This window comes from Aotus nancymaae, unplaced genomic scaffold (assembly GCF_030222135.1).
Source record: "Aotus nancymaae isolate 86718 unplaced genomic scaffold, 86718_ANA_hifiasm-v0.15.2.pri h1tg000004l, whole genome shotgun sequence".
Taxonomy (NCBI): Eukaryota; Metazoa; Chordata; class Mammalia; order Primates; family Aotidae; genus Aotus; species Aotus nancymaae.
In genome coordinates this window covers 41,610,535-41,632,125 of record NW_026988415.1, presented here as the reverse complement: position 1 = coordinate 41,632,125, position 21,591 = coordinate 41,610,535, and the positions used below count along the sequence as shown (strand labels likewise).

Sequence of the window (21,591 nt, the reverse complement as noted above, 5' to 3'; positions counted from 1 at the left end):
GCTGTGTTAGGTAATAATAATGTCTGAATATTAGCTTTAAAAGCTTACAGAAATTTTTAGAAATTAATATATATGTAAAGGAAACATATACTCTATAGAAACACATATTTTTTATTTTGGAAATTGTTACTCTATTCTACACAAAATAGCAAGTTTGGGGGAAAATTGAAATTGGAAATTATTACTTAAGATCTTCTTTTTCAGTTTGATATATATCCATATATTTATACAAAACTTTGTGCTGGACTTCATGTTGAGTTGTACATGCCCTTTATGAATGTTAGGACATGGAACATGCTTTTCTGTCTTTTCATTAGCGTTCCTCAGCCGTGTCTTTTGGAACAAGCTCAGAAGCCCATTGACATCAGACAAAGGAGTTCGCAAAATCGTCAAAATTGGCCGGCAGCGTCAGGTGATTCAAAGCACGAAATTTCAGCAGGCAAAACACAGAGCTATTGTTTAACAATTTATATTTCAGAAGTTAAGAAAGAAGAATTTCAAGAAGGAATGAATAAAAAGTGTCAGGGAGGCCAAGTAGGATTAGGACCAGAAAGCCACTGTATTTGGCAATTGGGTGGTCAGTGGTGGCCTTTGAGAAATGGAAAAAAATTTTTCTGAAGTTTCATCTTTTCATTGGGTAGTAGTTAGGAATGCATCTAAAGGAGGTGGGTAGAGTTAATTTTATGAAGTTTCTATACCACGTATGAAAAATACGGCAAAGGAACTTGAGAGAGGCCTCTCCAACAAGCTAAAATTTATAGGTAGCAATTAGAACATTGTATGGAGGACTTCTGAATGTGTTTCACTTATCAATTGGTTACTTCACCTCTCCAAAATAGGACAATATCTCATAAATGTCCCTAAATGTTACAGAGTGATGGTTTTACTCAAAATACATGAACAATTAATCAATCAAATCATAGAAAATAACTTTCAAAAGTTGTGATATAAATTTCAAACAAGTATTTTATTTTAAGATATGCATTTGAGAGAGTTTAAATCAATTATAAATTTGTCATATATTACTATAAACAAAGCCAAAAGTTGTGCCATGGATCATGCAATCTGGCATTATCCGGTTTTAAGTAATCCAGGTAAGTTAAGCAAGGAAAAATTGGCTGATTGAGTCTCTGAGTCATATGTAAAAATGTAGCATACTGATTTTATTAAAATGTTAACAATAAAAATGATACAGATATACTTCACTTTTTGAAAAGCAAATACTTGAAGATCTAAACTTAAAAACACATATTTTTCTTCTTAAGTGACTCAGATAATGGCAGAATTCTTTTAAATAGTACTGTCCCCTCATACACAAGTACTATGTTGTGAAAATTAGACAAGCCTGAGTGAAGAGTAAACTCTTAAAAATTTTTCCTAACAGTCTTTTCTTTCTGGCTTGACTAGGGCTAATTTTACTAATACTGGGCAAATAACTAAAATTTTGAGGTTTATTCATGCGGCATTTTTGAAATAAGGAAATTCTGGATTAGATCCCAAAGTAGTCATAACATTGATAGAAGGGAGAAGGCATCTGTGCAGATAATAGCTAAACATCTTTTCAGTTCCAAAATTCTGTTATTTTATTCTGTATGCTACATAGACCATTTGATATTCCCATGAGATGACATGTTTGATATTCCCATGAGATTACATGCTTCATCATAGAGGAAGTCTCAGAGCACCTTACTACAAATTTGTCTGAAAATCTCAGTACACTCACTTGAACTTATTTGGTCTACTAACATACCAAAAGACTTAAAAGAAAATGGTTTCCTGCAAAAAAAAAAAAAAAAAAAAAAAAGTCAGCAGAAGTACAATAGTGACAGAAGATGGGAACACAAATTGTAGCATGTGTTCAGTGTAATTTTATCTCAAGACAACAGTTTTTGAAAATATATGTCCTTTGGAACTACAGTATCTATACTTTGGCTTTGTGTACCAAGACTGAAAAGAAGAGGAACAATAGTATTTGTCTTGAAAATCTAAGCACACAAAAACAATAAACAGGGACCTTAATTTTCTCTTAGTGAAACTTTTTCTAAGTACACCCGCCCAGACCTGAATTTTAAGCCTGTTAAATATTCTCACTGGATTTTAATCACAGGAGTTATTTACCATGCCACAACTCAATATTAAAAGCTAATCTCCAAACCAGATACATTTGCATTTTGAATGGAAATATTTACACTATAGAATTGAGCTGTTCAATGTGGTAGCAACTAGCCACATGTAGCTATTAAAATAAAAAAAAACTAAAATAAGAAATAAAATTTAAAAGTTAGCTTCTCAGGCATACTGGCCTCATTTCAAATGCTCTGTAGTCATTTGTGACTAATGACTAGTGTTAATGGACAGTGCAGATACAGAAAATTTCTATCACTGCAGAAAGTTTTGTTGTACATTGCTGCTATAAAAATGTTCCCAGCTTTATAGAGGGTGTTAAGTGTTATCTCTTTTCAGTAGTTCACTCCTCAACTGTATTGAAATACATGTGGATATATCATTGAGAGAGAATTTGTGGGGGTTAAGATTGAAGAATGAACTCTCCTCTTGAGGATTTTGGCTAGTCTATCATCTTCTAATAAATACACTGTCAGTCTTTTTTTCTACTGGTCAGATTATGAGGCCACTGATACTCCCAGCCCTTCCTATTTTTGATGTATTCTTCTTTTTTTAATGCGTCTACCTGGTTATCAGTCGTACAATGTATCTTCTTACATAGATAGAGATATTTGTCAACTGTACACTTAATATTGAAAACAGAGCAGCCATATAGATCTATAGATCGAAGAAAACTTGAACCTGCTAATACCCCCCTGAAAAGAGAATTTACGATCCTGGCCCCATGAGAATGTATCAGGTGATGTTTTCTGAATGGAATCACAAAAAGGACAAGAGAAACAACAAGGGATTTACCTGATACACTATACAAATGAAGGCAATGGCTGTAATCACTATTGTTGCTAATGTGTTTTTGGCATTCCATAGAATCTTCTTCTGATGAAGAGAGTCCTGTGACTGGAAGGAGGTCCCAGTCATCACCACCTTATTCTACTATTGATCAGAAGTTGCTGGTTGACATCCATGTGAGTTTCCATCTTAATACATTAATATCTATTATTTTTGATGTTTCATTTGTTTTGACTTACACATTCTCATCTTCATTTAAGAAGGGATGGTTAGTTTAGTTTTTTAAATTATTATTTTAAAGATAGATTCTCATCGCTTTGTGAATATATAGAACACAAAATCTAAAAATTAAAATTGAAATGGGAAAACACTTAACCAGATATTTTATTTTCACATTCTTGTGTCAGTTAGAACACACCTGGGAGAGTAGTGATAAAGAGCTATTCGTAAAAGCTAATCTCAGATTGAGGTATACAGGTTAGATGTCCAACTTTTAATAGCATTCCTTGAGTGATGAGGCAATGTATACAAATAAAACATTTAGTAAAAAATAGTGTCCTCTGATTTCATAAATAAAAAGTCTTCAGCTCTTTGTGAACATGTTTAAATTGTTGTAATGCAGATTTTAAATTGTCCTAATGCAATGTGGTTTCAGATCATTCTATTTCACTTTTGTAATTACCTCTATGCTACCATACACATATCCCTTCCAGATTGCCCACAAGTTGTTAAATGATACACATCATACTTAAAAGATGGATTTAGATTAATTTGCCCTTTGGAAGTGTTTGCGATACTTTAAGACAACCTATGACACATAAAACCAGAGCTGGGAAATTAACATATTAATTTCAAGAGCTGTGTGTTAATCCCAACCTCAGGAGATGAAACAAAAGGGAAGAGTTACCATATTTAAAGAGCATCAAATCACCTGTTCTCTCCAGCATCAAAAGTAAATGTCTATTCTTGAGCAGACAAGTATGGGTAATTTTTTTTAAGTGAGTAAAATTGGCCTATGTGCTCCAGAAAGGCTACTAATAATCACAGTCTGGTGTTTGGGTATTGACATCTCATCCTCACTAAAACTTTGGCTCTATATAGTGAGTGAACATCCTTGCTTCAATTTAAAATGTATTTTAAAATATTGTCATATTGGAAACTTTCAAATCTAGAAGAAAATGAAAGGCTGCTAGAGACTACGTTAACCTTTCTTGTGCACACAGGTTCCAGATGGATTTAAAGTAGGAAAAATATCACCCCCTGTATACTTGACAAATGAATGGGTTGGCTATAATGCACTCTCTGAAATCTTCCGGAATGATTGGTTAACTCCTGCACCCATCAGTCAGCCACATGAAGAGGATGGTGATTATGTTGAACTCTATGATGTCGGTGCTGATACTGATGGTGATGATGAGGATGAGTCTAATGATGCTTATGAAGATACCTATGATCATGCCAATGGCAATGATGGCTCGGATAACCAGGTTGATCAGGCTAATAATGTTTATGAAGACCATGATGATGACAACAATAAGTCTGTTGATGATGTAAATGATAATTATCATGAGGCACCTCGTTGTCCAAGGTTGGTCTTTTTGAATTACTTATACTCTCCATGTTTTATAACTTCAGAAATATTTGCATCTTAGATTTATTTTCAAAAATTATCATCAAGAGAGTGACTTAATTTCATTTGCATTTTAGTAAATGGTTTGATTGTCAATAAAGTATTTTAAATTATTCTAATGCAGAACATCTAATTTTGTGTCATCTGTGTATTTTAAAGTAAGCATTCAAGTATTTATTAGTTTCTTTATAACTGGAATCGCCTGAATGTTTCTGTTAAAATTCCTGCCACTGAATCATCCTACTCTATAAAACCATACTGAGTATGAGAAAGGACAACAGAGGAAGTGTGTAACTTAATAAGCATAAGGTGAAGTCAAGGTATTTGCAAACATAGCTATGCATTTCTCAAACTTTTGTGATATCGCCATGTATATAATAAATTTAAGATGATCCTTTTCTGTTTAATTAGTGAAGAAATTACCAAGAGCTTTTTTGATTTTTTTTCCAACTAAAACATTTATCAAGAATTCCATTATGAAATAAATTTACCACAGGCACATATGTTTAATTTTGTTTTCTATGCAAAAAGAGAGCATTGAGACATTTTGTTAAGCTTAGTATTTTTAGTAATTAACTAAATGACTTAGTTCTACAAGATATGAGTTCTGTATTGCTGAACTTCCTTGGTGGAAGCAGTAGACCAATGGAGTTCTGTAGCAAAGCAGTCAGCACACATGTTAGAAAAACAAGGTAAATGTTAAAATGAACACAAACTAGATATATTGTAAGAAGAATTAATCATGTTGTGGCTGAGCTAAAAATACAGGGTTAATCACTCATGTATCTGTGAGGTTGCTAGTGCATGAAATAGTATATATTTAAGAAAAAACTACATATTCTTACTGCTAGCCTAATACATGTACCTAACAAAGTATACTAGTTCTCTTCCCTCTGCCATTCAAATGCATCGGGAAATTGGTGGTGGCTATGGTATTAATTCATTTTGTAAGACTGACAGGACATAGGGACATTTTTCTTGTCTGTATCATACCAGTAGTGTTCACATAGAGCAAAGACAAAACTGGGCATGGTAGATCTAAATAAGACACATCCCAATTCTGCTTTATTTGCTAACTTTCAAATGTCTTTTTATTGCGTGGCTTTCCTTCATTAATTGGAGCTTGTTATCAGGGCAAGCTATGGCAGAGATGGAAGCTGCAAGCCAGATGGTTATGATGAAAGTAATGGAAAAGAAGAGGCCTACGGAGGCTATGGAAGCCATAGAGTCAATAGCAGCCATGAAGCAAGTGCAACCAGTGAGGACAATGCAGCCACTGCAGATCAGGAAGAACATGCAGCCAATATAAGCAGTGAAAGAAGAGACAGTGGGGGTGATGGAGGTAAGGGAGTCATTCGAACCAGTGAAGAGAGTGGAGCCCTTGGACTCAATGGAAAAGAAATTTGCTCAGAGACAGATGGTCCAGTGTTGAAGAGACCTGCATCTCAGAACTTTGAATATCTACAGGAGGTAATGCACCATTTGAAAAGCAGATTGAACTCCTCTCATTGCAAATCTGTTTCTTCATGGGACATATAGCATTTCCAGCCATTCCAAATAGATTTTAATCATATACCCCAAAGCCTTAAACATTTTTAATTATAGGTTCGTAGGTAGATTCTTATTACTACTAATTTGCAGGGTCTATATTTACTTCCAAAGGCAAAGGTCTCTTATTTGTTTGCCTTTATTACTTACATAACATATTTGAGGTAGTGTCTCTTGACACACACTTTAAAAAGTATTTTAAAAATTAATTGACACATAATTGTATATGTTTATAGGGTACAGAGTGATATTTTAATATATCCAATTTGTAGTGATGACATCAAGGTATTTAGCATGCCTATCAACTGAAACATTCATCAGTTTTTGTGTTGGAAACAATCAATATCCTCGCTTCTAGCTATTTAAAAATATATAATAAATTATTGTTAATTATAGTTACCCTACAGTGCTATAGATATTAGAACTTATATCTCCTGTCTAGTCATGAATTTGGATCCTTTAACCAGCCTTTCTATTGCTCTCCCCTACTCCTCTTCCCAGTGTCTAGAAACCACTATTTTACTCTCTACTTATATGAGATCGATTTTTTAGCATTTGCATATGATTAAGAATATGTGTTTTTTATCTTTCTGTTCCTGGTTTATTTCACTTAACATGACATTGAGTACAGGTTCATCCATGTTGCTGCAAATCACAAGATTTCATTCTTTTGATGGCTAAATAACATTTCATTCTGTATATATGTCACATTTTCTTTATCAATTCATCTCTTGATGGATGCTTAGGCTAATTCCTTTTTTGGCTATTGTGATTAGTGCTGCAGTAAACATGGAGGTTCTGATAGCTCTTTGATATACTGATTTCGTCTTTTTTTGAGATATATACCCAGTAGTGAAATTATTGGATCATATGGTAATTCTATTTGTAGTTTTATGAAGAACCACAGTGCTATTGTCCATTATTGGTGTAGTAGTTTACATTCCCACCAATGGTATATAAGAGTTTCCTTTTCTCCACATCTTCACCCACATTTATTGTTTGTCTTTTGATAATAACCATTATAACTAGGATGAGATGATATCTTATTGTGGTTCTGATTTGCATTTCCCAATGATTAATTATGTTGAAAATATTTTCCTAGATTTGTTGATCATTTGTACGTCTTCTTTTGAGAAATGTTTATTCAAATCATTTGCCCATTTTAATTGGATTATTTGCTTTTATTCTGTTGAGTTGTTTGAGTTTCTTACATTCTGGATTTTAATCCCTTGTCAGATGAATAGTTTGCAAATATTTTCTCTCATTCTTCAGGTTGTTTCTTCACTTTGTTGATCATTTCCTTTTCTGTACAGAAGCTTTTTAGTATGATATAATTCTATTTGTCTATTTTTGCTTTTGTTGCCTGTGCTTTTGAGGTCCTAGTCTTAATTTTTTTCCCAAACCGTCTGGAAGCATTTCCTTATATTTTCTAGTAATTTTATAGTTTCAGGTCTTACATTTATGTCTAATCTATTTTGAGTTGGTTTTTGTATAAGGTGAGAAATAGGGGTCTAGTTTTAGTCTTTTGTATATGGATATTTAGTTCTCCCAGCACCATTTATTGAAGACATTGTTCTCTCCCCAGTGAATATTCTTGATGCCTTTATCAAAAATCAACCACAATGAGATAAATAAATATGTGGATTTATTTATTTATGGGTTCTCTATACTGTTCCACTGGTATGTGTGTCTGTTTTTTGATTGCTGTGGTTTTGTAGTATATTTTGAAATCTGATATTGTGATGCCTCCAGTATTACTCTTTTTCCTCAGGATTGCTTTGGCTATTCTGGGTCTTTTTTGGTTCCATGCAAATTTCAGAATTTGTTTTCCTATTTCTGTGAAGAATGTCATTTGTATTTTCATAAAGATTGAGTAGAATTTGTATATTGCTTTGGATAGTAGGGTCATTTCAGCAATGTTAATTATTCTAGTCCATGAGCATAGGGTGCTTCTCCTTTTGTGTGTGTGTGTGTGTGTCCTTTTCAGTTTCCTTCATCAATGTTTTACAGTTTTTCTTATAGAGATATTTAACCTCATTGGTTAAATATATTTCCAAATATTTTATTTTGTAGCCATTGTATATGGGATTGCTTTTGTGATTTTTTTCTTAGCTAGGTTGTTTTTGGTGTTTACAAATGCTACAGATTTTTCTATGCTGATTTTATATCCTGCAAATTTACTAAATTTATTTATCAATTCCAAGAATTTTTTGGTGCTGTTAAAGGTTTTTCTATTTACAAGATCATGTCATATGTAAACAGACACAATCTGACTTCCTCATTTCCAATTTGGATGTCTTCTATTTCCTTCTCTTGCAGAATTGATCTGATTAGGACTTTCAGAATTCAGTTGAATAAGAGTGGTGAAAGTGGGAATTTTTTGTCTTATTCCAGTTCTTAGAGGAAAGACTTCAGCTTTCTCCCAATCGGTGTGGTCTTAGCTGTGGGATTTTCATATATGGTCTTTATTGTTTTGAGGTATGTTACTTCCATACCTAAATTGTCAAGAGTTTTTATCATGAAGGAATGTAAAATTTTATCAAATGCTTTTTTTTTTGCTTTTCTTTTTTTAATTGAGAGAGAGTCTCTTGCTCTGTCACCCAGGCTGGGGTGCAGTGGTACGATTTTGGCTCACAGCAACCTTGGCCTCCTGGGTTCAAGCGATTCTCCTGCCCCAGCCTCCTGAGTAGCTGGGACTACAGGCATGTGCCACCATGCCCAGCTAATTTTTGTATTTTTAGTAGAGATGGAGTTTCACCATGTTGGCCAGGATGGTCTCTATTTATTGACCTTCTGATCCACCCTCCTCAGCCTCCCAAAGTGCTGGGATTACAGATGTGAGCCACTGCTCCTGACCTTTCGAATGTTTTTTTGGTATCTTTTGACATGATCATATAATTTTTGTCTTTGATTCCATTGATGTGGTGTATCATGTTTATTGATTTGCATATGTTGACTCTCCCATGTATCCCTGGATTAAATCCCACTCAATCATGGTGTATAATATTTTTGATGTGGTATTGAATTCAGTTTGCTAGTATTTTGTTCAGTATTTTTGCATCTATCTTCATCAGCGATATTGGCTTGTAGTTTTGTTTTATTTTTATTTATTTATTTTTAAATTACACTTTAGGTTCTGAGGTACATGTGAAGATCATGCAAGGTTGTTGCATGGGTACATACATGGCAAGGTGGTTTGCTGCCTCCATCTGCCTGTCACCTATATCTGGCATTTCTTTTTAAACCATTCTGCTATTCTATAAGTTTGATTACAGAATTTTGTCTGTTTACTGTCAAGTTTATTATTGATAGGTGAACACTTACTCCTGTCACTTTGTTAATTGTTTCTGTTTTGTGTATCCCCTTTTTTTTTTTAACCTATTCTCTTATTGTTAAACTTTGGTTAGGTAATCTTTTGTAATAATAAGGTTTGATTCCTTTCTCTTTCACCTTTCTATACCTGCTTTACCAGTTTTATAATTTCATGTTTTCATGATAGTAGTTATTGTCTTTTTTCTTTCAGATGTAGGACTCCCTTAAGCATTTCTTATAAGACCTGTCTAGTGGTGATGAATTTCCTTACTTTTTACTGGTGTAGAAGAGGCTTTATTTCTTATTTATTTATTTATTTATTTATTTATTTATTTATTTGAGACAGAGTCTCTTGCTCTGTCCCCAGGCTGGAGTGCAGTGGTGTGATCTCGGCTCACTGCAACCTCTGCCTCCTGGGTTCAGGCAATTCTCCTGCTTCAGCCTCCTGAGTAGCTGGGATTACAGGCATGCACCACCATGCCTGGCTAATTTTTGTATTTTTAGTAGAGGCAGGGTTTCACCATGTTAGTCAGGCTGGTCTCGAACTCCTGACCTCATGATCCGCCCACCTCAGCCTCCCAAAGTGCTAGCATTACAGGTGTGAACCACCACGCCTGGCCTAGTTATCCTTTATTTCTGAAGGATTGCTTTTCTGGGGATACTATTTTGTGCTAGCAGGGTTTTTTTTTTTTTTTTTCAGCACTTTGAATATATCATCCTATTCTCTCCTGGCCTGTAAGGTTTCTGTTCAGAAATCTGCTATTAGTCCAATGAGGATTTCCTTATATGTGATGAGACTCTTCTTTTGCTGTTTTAGTATTCTCTCTTTGCCACTGACTTTTGACAGTTTCACTGTAATTTTATTTTGAGAGGACCTTTTTGAGCTGAATGTATTTCATAACTTTTGAGCTTCCTTAATCTGGGTGTTCATATCTCTCCCAAGACTTGAGAAATTTTCAGCTGTTATGTCATTAAATAATTTTCTATATATTTTCATCTTCCTGGAAGCCCCATAATTCAACAATACATCCTCTTAATGTTGTCCCATAAGTTCTATAGGCTCTCTTTATTTATTTATTTTTCTCTCTCCTTTTTTCTTATCTGCCTGGGTCATTTCAAAAGACCTGTCTTCAAGTTCAGAAATTCTTTATTCTGCTTGGTGTAGTCAGCTGTTGAAGCTCTGTGTTGTATTTTTTTTGTTAATTTTACTCATTGGATTCTTTATTTTCAATATTTCTGTTTGGTTCTTTTTAAATGATACCTATTCCTTTATTAAATTTCTCATTCAGATCATGATTTTTTAAAAAAAAATTCATTGATTTGTCTATCTGTATTCTCTTGTATCTTGTTGAGTTTCCTTAATATAATTATTACGAATTCTTTTTCTGGCACTTCACATTTTCTTTTCTGTTGGGTCTGCTACTGGAGACTTATTATGTTCGGTTTGAAGGTATCATGTTTCCTTATTTGTTAATGTTTCTTGCATCCTTGTGTTGTTATCTGTGCATCTGGTGGAACAATCACTTCTTATAATGTTATGGAGTGGCTTTCATAAGGAAAGACTTAGTACTGTAGATGGGTCCTGGGGTGTTGGTTGGGTGGGGCGCATTGACTTTGGCTCTGGGTAGATGCAGCAGCGTGGTCTCTATGCTGTAATCTACATTAGCAATGTTTGCTAGTACCTTGGTGGCCCAGGCTGCAAAAGTTTGTGGCAGAAGTGGCACGTCTTTGACAGAGGTGGGCTTGCCAGGCTGCTTCTCAGGCCAGAGGCACAAGTGTACATGCAGTGGATTGGGTGGCTCAGGAATTTTCTCTCCAGGATTGGGTTACCAGACTACTTCTATGGGCAAGGGTGTGGTCACACAGTTTGGGACAGCTGGCTTGGGGGTCTGGCTTTCTGGGATCAGGGCTGCTGAGCTGTTTGTTTGACCAAGGGTGCAAGTGCACAGCAGTTAAGCCAGCCTAGAGTTGGCTTCACCACTGTGGAGTACTAGAGTTATGGTCGGTCTTTCCTGGGCCCAAGATCTGAGCAGTCAGGGTCACAGCATTTCAGCCATCAATGGGGGCTTGGTGAAATTACAGTGGAGGCACAAGGCTGGAGAGGCACAGTGGTTACTGGCCCCCAGAGCATAGTGCATTTCAGCAATGACTCTAGATTCAAGATGACACCAGGCTGCAGCAGCTTAGGTCATGAGTTGGTGGAAAATACACAACTTTTGCTGCTTGTCTGGAGCAATGCAGCCACAAGAATTTCAGGCACCTTCCCAAACTTAGCTCAGGGCTTGTGAGGACTATGAGATTATCCTGTAGTAAGTACTAGAGTTCTCTGTGGTGACAACTGGGGCTAATGAGAATCTTCTGCTTACCTTTTCTCAATAAGAATTCCTTCCTGGCTCTGAGCTGATCATGGTAGGGGAGATGGGGCAGCAGAAGCAGAGTACCTCACTTCCCTCTCTTTCCTGCCATTTTGATATTCCATGCTGCACAGTGACCTCACCACCCTATCACTGCACTCCAACACTCTCCCTCAGACACACCAGTTGAATTGTAATTGTTTATTCATTCTCTTTGTCCTTTTTTGTGAAGGGGACAAGCACCAGGTGCCACCAATAAACTATCTTACTGACATCACTCCAACCAGAGCCAATTATTTTTTTCTGGGAATATTTTTTTGATTGTGGTAAAATATACATATCATAAAATTTACCACTTTGACCATTTTTAAGTGTACGAATCAGTTGGATTATTACATTCAGAATGTTGTGGGATTGTCATCACTATCCATTTTCAGAACTTTTTTTTTAACATGCCAAACAAATTAAACAATTAAGTCTTGGTTTCCCCCTCCCCCAACCCCTGATAACCTCTATTCTCCTTTTTTCCTTGGTAACTTATATAAGTGGAATCATAAAGTATTTGTCCTTTTGTGTCTGGCTTGTTTCACTTTTTAGGTTTTCAGAGTTTATTCATGTTGCAGCATTTATCAGAATTTCATTCCTTTTCAAGGTTGAATAATATTTTATCTTATGCATATATCATATTTTGTGTATCCATTCATCTGTTGATGAATACTTGGGTTGTTTCCACCTTTTGGTTATTGTGAATAGTGCTCCTGAGAGCATTGATGTACAAGTATCTGTTTGGGTTCCTGCTTTCAGGTTTTTCTCGGGGGGGGAGTATATAGCTAGGAGTGGCATTGCTGCATCATGTAATAAGTCTATGCTTAACTTCTTGAGCAATTGTTAACACTAAATTTTTAATTCAAGTAATATGCTGTGTTTAGACAATGATTTTGTCATTCACAAAACATTTATTGACTTTATAGATAGGTTTAAAATACTCAAGTAGTTCATAGATGCTACATTAGTAGGAATTATTACAGAGAATATTTCCTGGACCATGTGATATTTGAAGTCATTCTTGAGAAATGGGGAGTGTCTGGATATCTGAAAACGCACCTGGAACTCCAGACAGAGGAAAGATTATGCCAGTCTACTCCCCTGGCCTATGTTCCTGTCACACAAACTGGCTTTGGAGACGCCATGCTCTTTCATGAGTTAGTGCTCCTGTGCAAGCTGTTTCCTATGGAAGGCTGCCCTCTCACTTATTTTCTGCTTGATGAATTACTAATCCTTCATGGGCCAAATCAATATAATCCTTGACCTCCCAAAGCAGAATTATATACCCCTTCCTCTATGCTTGCAAACCTTTTGCCCGTAATTCCATTTTAGTACTTATGGTATTGCTATTTTATTTTTTGCTTTCACACTATATTGTGAACTCTTAAAAGGAAAGAATTATATCTAATCCTTCCTTGATTATTTGTCTACCAACTCATCCAACTTCAGTGTGTAACCTAGGACATGACATATGATAAGCATACAGTAATTATGGAATAAATAATAAAGGATGAAAACAAATTAATAAAAAGTAAGTAAGGAAGTTCCCTGAATGGTTTCTAATGGGAAAGCAGTGTCAGTGGGAAAATATCTATGTCTGTTTATTATCTATCTATCTATCTATCTATCTATCTATCTATCTATCTATCATCTATCTATCTATCTATCTATCTATCTATCTATCTATCTATCTGTCTAAATTAAAGACATTAAAACAGGATGTTCCAACATAAGTTTCACAGCACCCCTGGTTATCTCCAGTTACCTTAAGGAATGTTTGGGAAATCTATAGAGGAAGTGGATCTTTCTTTCATTTCAACTTAGAAAGGACATAGTGTCATACCATGTTTTTGTGGTTGAAAAGATCATAAAAATCAGTCTTTTACAGAATAGCACAACTTTCTCAGTGCCAAGAATCATTGTTTAGACACAAGAATGAGCTTATCAACAGAAGGACTTACCAACAATAGTTCACATATTTTCCCACAGGACATGGCGTACCACACAAATTGTCAAATTTTGTGGCTTTTATCCTTGAGTATCTTCTTTGTACGTTAATGGAAGCCAGCTACATGTTCAGTGATGCATGTTTACACTCTTGAATTTGTATTGGTTGATTTTCCTTCATTTTCTTTATCATTTGAAAATTATTTCTGCAAGTGTTTCATTCTTTCAGTTTTGTGAAGTTACCATATAGCAGTGGAACAGACATCCCCACACTGTGCTTTACATTTTGTTAAGAGGCTGTTTGGCATGACACAACTGAATGTATGCTTTGGAATCAAACAGACTTTGTTTTCAAAGTCTACTTCCCCTACTTACTAACACTATGACTGAATAAGTTATTTACCGTCTCTAAATTTTAAATTTGTATAAGTAAATTGGAGATAATTATAGTTACTTGTTGGGATATGGTAAGGATTCACAAAGATATCCAGATATGATGCCTAGCACAGTAGCTGATACATGGTAAAAATTCCACAAATATTAGGTCCCAGATTGTACAGCTGGGAACCTATAGCTCCTTGCATTTCTCCTCTAATATCGGTCATCTCAACAATAGGTTAGTTTTCTCTCTTCTGATAACATTGTTGAGTTTTTCTAGTAAATGTGGATTTTATAAGAATGCAGATGTTATAGATATTGCATTCTGTTTTTCAAATAACCCCTCACTTGGCATATTTCTCCCACTGTTAACCTACTAATAAAGTAAAAATTGTTTTTTGGACTTCTTTTAGGAGCCAGGTGGTGGAAATGAGGCCTCAAATGCCATTGATTCAGGTGCTGCACCATCAGCACCTGAAGATGAGAATGACAATAAAGACATATCAGAATCATCAACACAATCAGATTTTTCTGCCAGTCACTCTTCTCCTTCCAAAGGTTCTGGGAGGTCTACTGATGCTGACTTTGCCAGTGCCATCTGTGAGTGTGTTTAATATAATCTCTAAATGCTGTTATCTGTTCACATATTAAATAGTGTTTAACCAGTGCTTTATGATTTGTTAGGAATCAAATTATTCTGACATTCAGTTTAAATAAATTCAGGTTGATATATGCTTTTAAAACATCTATTCTTCACTGAATCTTTATGGTACTTAAATTTGAGCTACAATTGAGAAATTGAATCCCTTATCTAGATTTGTGTGTGTGTTCTAATTACAATAACTTAAAATATATTCGTGTTCAACAATGTATTTTAGCCATCATGATTTGTCTTAGCTGATGGTTTCAGAGTTACTGAAACTATACTTCCAGTAAAAAATAAAATACAATAAAAAGAAAGAAATTTGTTTTTTATTTTGCAACAAGATCTTGCTCTGTCATTTAGGCTGGATTACAGTGGCATGATCATGGTTCGCTGTAGCCTCAACCTCTGTTTCTTAATGATCCTCCCACCTTGGCCTCCCAAGTGCTTGGATTACAGGGATGAGCCACCACACCTGGCCAAAGAAAATAAATTTGGCTAAGTCATGTCTCATTTGTGGAAACATTGTATCAAATAAGCTGTATAGATGAATAATTTAAAATTTTTTTTCTATAACTCCATCAGGTGCGGGTTTATTTGTTTGTTTGTTTGTTTATTTTTGAGACAGAGTTTTGCTCTTGTTGCCCAGGCTGAAGTGCAATGGCAAAATCTCGATGTCGGCTCACCCCAACTTCCACCTCCTGGGTTCAAGTGATTCTCCTGCCTCAACCTTCTGAGTAGCTGGGATTACAGGCATGCGCCACCATGCCCAGCTAATTTTGTATTTTTAGTAGAGGTGGGGTTTCTCCGTGTTGGTCAGGCTGGTCTCGAACTCCCAACCTCAGGTGATGCCCTGCCTCAGCCTCCCAAAGTGCTAGGATTACAGGTGTGAGCCACCATGCCCAGCCCAGATTTTTCTTTAAGATTTTTTTTTTCTATAACTCTATCAGGCATAGAGCTAGTAATTCCTCTTATTATCTTCCCCTTACATCTTTGCAGTATATGCTGGATTCGTAGAAGTACCTGAGGAATCACCTAAGCAACCCTCTGAAGTCAATGTTAACCCACTCTATGTCTCTCCTGCATGTAAAAAACCACTAATCCACATGTATGAAAAGGAGTTCACTTCTGAGATCTGCTGTGGTTCTTTGTGGGGTGAGTTTGTTTTGTTTTGTTTTCATGTTTCAAACCTGTGAAAATAATAGACATAAAATATTTGTTTACTCTTACCAAACCATTACAATAAATTCATAGTAGTTAATTTGCTCAGAATTGGTTTTGTTGATTTTTTTTTCACTCAGTGTAGTTTGATTTTTGAATTGATGGCCCCCGCCTTTGTATTTTTTTTTAAACCTGAGTTAACTTGGATAAAATATACAGTTGGACTAGGTTGTGATTTTTTGAAAATTTAAGATTCATATTTCTAACATATGATACTTTATGAGATATTTCAAGAAAGATTTCTGCAGGATCTTGTTTGTAAAAAGGCTTGGGAATTTTCAGAGAAGTTCCTTCTATAATGTCTTAACTCTGATAGACTTTTTTAAAACCTTTGATTCAGAAAAATTATAACCACTTCAGAAATGCTGAGACAATATTTTACCTCAAGCCAAACTGAATCATAAATGAAACAGAATAAATGAATGCAAGGAAGGAAGAAATCCGAAGTAAATGCCAACCTCTGTCTCACAATTTCATAAATTTTGCTTCATGTATGATTGAACAAAGGACGGGTTTAAAATAAAAAATAGAAAATCATGGCAAACATTGTAATTATATGGATTAAAGAACTTAGAAAAAAGTCATCTCAAAGTTCTGCTAATTTAGTGTCTCAAACAACAATATAGCATGAACATTTCAGTCTGGCAACTACCCAGACATGTAGATAATGTCTAATAACTCATTTTTATAACCCATAATTTTGTATTTTGAAAAATAAAAGATTATTGTAAAAATTGACTATACTTCTTCCTCCTTCTCTGATTCTCCTGTGAGAAGAAGACGCAGCCCCTAAACATGCTACTGGCCATGAGTTAGAGAGCTGGTTAATGATAGAGTAAGAAAATGAAGGCAAAATTGCTTAAGTTTTCTCCTATGCTGATGGAGCTTAGGTATGCTCCAAGTGCAAGGAGGACTGTGAAATTTTATCTTGCTTTACTACTTAGCTGGTTATTGCCTATGTCATTTTATAGTGAAAAGCTCCCACAGTAGTTTGAAGTACAATTTAACTTTAGTTCTGTCTTCTATTTCAGTCCTCTTATTTGTTTTTTAAACAGTGCTTAAATTTGAACAAATAGAGCCAGTCAACAAATAAAAGAGAGTGTAGAAATTCAGATACATGAAGATAAGAGCTAATTTCACAGGCATTTGGCGATGGTAAATTTTTGATATATGCATGAACACAGAATCATTCAATTTAAAAACAATTATTTACATATAATTATTTTTAAAGCATTCAAACATTCACTTATGTTTTACAAATGAGAAATGTTTACAAATGAGAAATGAGCTGAATTGAACTCTTTGTATGTGGTAGGCTAAGAATGTTTAATGGTAATTTTCAAAAAGGTTGATTGATTTTGATAAAGTTTAGAACACTACTAAAGGGTACTAAGATATCCATAAATTTCCATTTGTGAGATGGCATATCAGACATCAGCCAGTAGAATATTGCCAGAGGAAATTATCTTCTATATTTTTATGTATTTCATTGAAATTTGTTCTGTTGGTAGAGAGTACATAGTTACACAGTATGAGGTCAATATAGCCTAAACTGATAAGTCATCTTTACATAGATCAACACACTGGAATAGCAAAAATAGTAATATTGATGCAATTATGAAAAATAATTTGAATTAATATAGCTCTTTTTATATATGAACAGGAGTCAATTTGCTGTTGGGAACCCGATCTAATCTATGTCTGATGGACAGAAGTGGAAAGGCTGACATTACTAAACTTATAAGGCGAAGACCATTCCGCCAGATTCAAGTCTTAGAGCCACTCAATTTGCTGATTACCATCTCAGGTTTGTTTAAGAACTATAATTAGCTGAGTAATTGTGTCGATTAATTAGGCTGCAAACTAGGTTAAAGACTTTCTCAGTGAAAGTGTTCATAGAAGAACATTTTAAATATAACCTTTAATTGGGACACCAGACTTTCCTACTTGTAATCTCTTATTTATTTACAATTTAAAGTAACTTCCTTTAACTGTAAAGTACCTAGTCTAAGTTACTGATAAGAAAAACCACACCATTTTCATCCTTATATGTTCTCTCCAGTGCAGCCTCCTACAAATTCAGATCTCCAATTTTCATCCACTTATGCACAGGACTGGATCAACATCCACCATGTCCCTTTCTTGTGATGTGTTAGAAGTAGCAAAGAACAAAGTGAACAATAATCAGATATAAAAGAATCTTGTCCTGAGTATAGCTTTATCACAAGGGCCTACAGATACGGAGTTTGTAACAAGAATGGATCCCCTAAAGATCTTTACATCTTTTCCAAATAGTAGTTAAATTTCTTAGTTTTGGTCGGTCAGAGCCTAAACCTTAGAATACAAGAGGACAAGTAAATGAGTGTTAAAAGTGATCGTGATTACTAAACAGCACTTAGTATCAGGAAAGCATCAACATTAAAGCTGACTCTGGGCAAATGATGACTGACCAAAGGAGAGGAAAAGTAAGAAAATATGGTTTGTCTACGGAATAAAATGGTGTTAATCACAGTCACTTATATGAGTTCATATATTTTATTGTATATATAACATGTTTTATGTATAGTTAGTGCACACATTTCCATGTTGTGCATTAATGATTATGTATTATTCCTGAAATGATTAACTTTGCTTTAAGCTTTGATTAGAGGATAAATTCCTTTAGAGGTATGCTCAGACTTCATGATTTTCTAAATTATGTTTTATAGTTTTTATAATCATTTGCTTATAATTTTAAGGTACATAGAAGTAATTTTTTTTAAACATTTGGATGGCTTGTAGACTACATATCTGCGTAACACATTTCTTTACTTTTTATGCAACTTTCTCTAACCAAAATGTGTTCTTCTCTAATGCTTGGGCTTCTCTCAAATGTGGAATATTTTTCCATCAAATAATACTGAGAACATCAGTATAAGAAGATACTGAGTAGTTTAAAGCACAAATTTATTTTACCATTTAAGAAATAGAATAGCCCTAGTGTGTTAGTCCATTCTCATGCTGCTATAAGGACATACATGAGACTGGGTAATTTATAAAGGAAAGGGGTTTAATTGACTCACAGTTCCACATGGCTGGGGAGTCCTCAAGAAACTTACAGTCATGGCAGAAGGGGAAGCAAACATGTCCTTCTTCACATGGCAGAAACAAGGAGAAGTGCAAAGTAAAGTGTGGGAAAGCCCCTTATAAAACCATCAGATGTTGTGAGAACTCACTCACTATCATGAGAAAAGCATGGAGGTAACCACCCCCATGATTGAATTATCTCCCAATGGGTCCTTCTCTGAACACATGGGGATTACAATTTAGATTACAATTCAAGACCATGTCACATAGACATAGATATCTGAATCCTAACACTGCTTCAAAACTGTTACATAAAAACGTGAAAGATTAATCACATAAGTAAGAATCCTATTGTTGGGCCTAGAAATCTTGTAATAATAAACCATAAAAATGACAAAGATAAATGATTATAGTCACTATATGGGGGAAAGCAGTGTGTGATTTTTTTTCATGGCCTGTTTTCTGACCGAATTGTAAGAATTTGATGGGATTTACAATTAGGAAATTAATAAATGATAAATTGAGTTGGGGGAAAATGTAATGAAACTGTTCAACTATTTTATAAGCATGCTAGAATGACAGAATACAAGATACCCATATTGCTGTCCCTTAATATCTTAACAGTCAATATTCAGCCACCCCTCTTACACACACACTACCAGGGACAGCTTCTAGGTGTCTGAACCCTAGAGCAGTCATGATTTAGTGAATAGCCAACGTACAAATGAGTGGATGGTAATTATCCTGCCTGTGTAGTGGAAGGGTTAACCTGTCCCCCCCAAAAATGTTTAGATACACTTCAGAGAGGCACATAGCTAGATACTTTGACTATCTCTTGGAATTGATAGACTAAAATAGTCTGTTACATTTCCAAAACCTGAATGGGAGATTCTGATGCAACGTAGTTTTCTAAAAAGTGCTTTTTATGTTAATAAAAATATTTTTAAAAGGAAAAATACCTTTACATTTTATTCTTCTAATATATGAAAAGAAAGATTGACTTTAAATACTATATCTTTTCTTATATATCAGGCCATAAGAACAGACTTCGGGTGTATCATCTGACCTGGCTGAGGAACAAGATTTTGAATAATGATCCAGAAAGTAAAAGAAGGCAAGAAGAAATGCTGAAGACAGAGGAAGCCTGCAAAGCTATTGATAAGTTAACAGGCTGTGAACACTTCAGTGTCCGTAAGCCACATTTCATATTTACTACAGCTATATTAATTTTGCATCCTTTCATCTGGTGAAGTACATAATTATGAAAGGCAAAGTAGAGAAAGGAAACAATTTGCAGTTTCAAATACAGACAAGATCAGGTGCTTTCAGGGGTGGTATGGCTGTAGACAGAAACTTTAGGCCAAGGAAGAGTAAATTTCACTGACACATCTTCCAGGTCTTCTGTGTTACAATCTTGATTGTTTTTGAGAAAATATTGATTGACTAAAACAGCTATTGATGTTAGGTTTGGTTTATCTCCTCATCTTACTTTCTTTCCCAGTCACTCTGAATATTCCAGATAAACCGATATTATTTTCCTGCCTCTATATAGCTTCAGCTATATAAATGGTCTTGATTTATCTTCACAAACTTGAGGAGACTCATATAATATTCTCTTTCTTTGGAACAACAGGAAGATTGAATCTCTCCTAATATTGACCAGGAAACCTTATGATGAGTCGGAAAGTAAATTCTTCTATATCTGCTGACTCTCACTCCCACTGTTGATATTCATGAGTATAATCACTATTTCGTCTGATTAGAATGTTTTCATATCCCCTGTCCTTTCACAACCATCCACTGTGAAATTGGGTAACAATCCTAAGGGTTTAGAATCCTGCTCTCAGCTATAAAAATCTTTGAGCTAATGTCATCCCATTCTGTTCTATTTCTGAAGCAAATCCCCCTCTACTCTCAGCCTTCTTTTGCTTCTTTCCCTCTTCATTAATTGCCTCTTCAGGCAGAACTGACGGTATAGGTGGGAAATAGTTGAAATCACATTGTATAAACTGCAATGGTATATTTCTATCCTGACTGACCATTATCATTTTGCATATAAAGTGACTTTTTCTCAGCATAGGTTTTTGCATGTATCTGCATATGTACGCATACACCATTAAAGAGGGAACTGAGTACCCAGATAACTTAAGCATTAAATAAATACACTAGTTTCTTCTAGGTTTAGGTATCACTATTTCACTCCAAATCATATTATGCAAATGTGATAGCCCCAGAGGTGAAAGATAGTCCCAGATGTTAACTCAGGAGTTTATATAGCAAAACTACCTCCTACTAACTTGTGAAATATTTGTTCAATAAGAGATAGTCACAAAGGTACTCATCTTGCAAATCTGTGCTCTTTGTAAGGGGTGAACTAGTTAAGTTTAATTTTCCTAGTTGACCCCATTCCAGTCCACTTAAGCTCTCAGAACAGCAAAAAACATTTGTCTCACTGACAGGTGTAATAGTAGCATCTTCATATAGGAAGACAAGAACAGATCATACTTGACTGGCATTTTCATAGCCTTCCAAGA

General features: G+C 35.0%; 1 protein-coding gene across 3 annotated transcripts in view; it reads left to right on the top strand.

Annotated features, from left to right (window-relative positions):
- Nucleotides 1-21,591, top strand: part of NRK (Nik related kinase) — a 138,223-nt gene that overhangs the window by 97,808 nt on the left and 18,824 nt on the right. For all 3 annotated transcript variants that reach the window (XM_012451660.3, XM_012451659.3, XM_064362032.1), the window contains exons 16-23: nucleotides 318-412; nucleotides 2,992-3,089; nucleotides 4,137-4,501; nucleotides 5,677-6,013; nucleotides 14,541-14,727; nucleotides 15,770-15,925; nucleotides 17,655-17,798; nucleotides 20,090-20,248. In XM_012451660.3, the coding sequence (XP_012307083.2) occupies nucleotides 318-412; nucleotides 2,992-3,089; nucleotides 4,137-4,501; nucleotides 5,677-6,013; nucleotides 14,541-14,727; nucleotides 15,770-15,925; nucleotides 17,655-17,798; nucleotides 20,090-20,248 (1,541 nt within the window). The remainder of the gene's footprint in view (nucleotides 1-317; nucleotides 413-2,991; nucleotides 3,090-4,136; nucleotides 4,502-5,676; nucleotides 6,014-14,540; nucleotides 14,728-15,769; nucleotides 15,926-17,654; nucleotides 17,799-20,089; nucleotides 20,249-21,591) is intronic.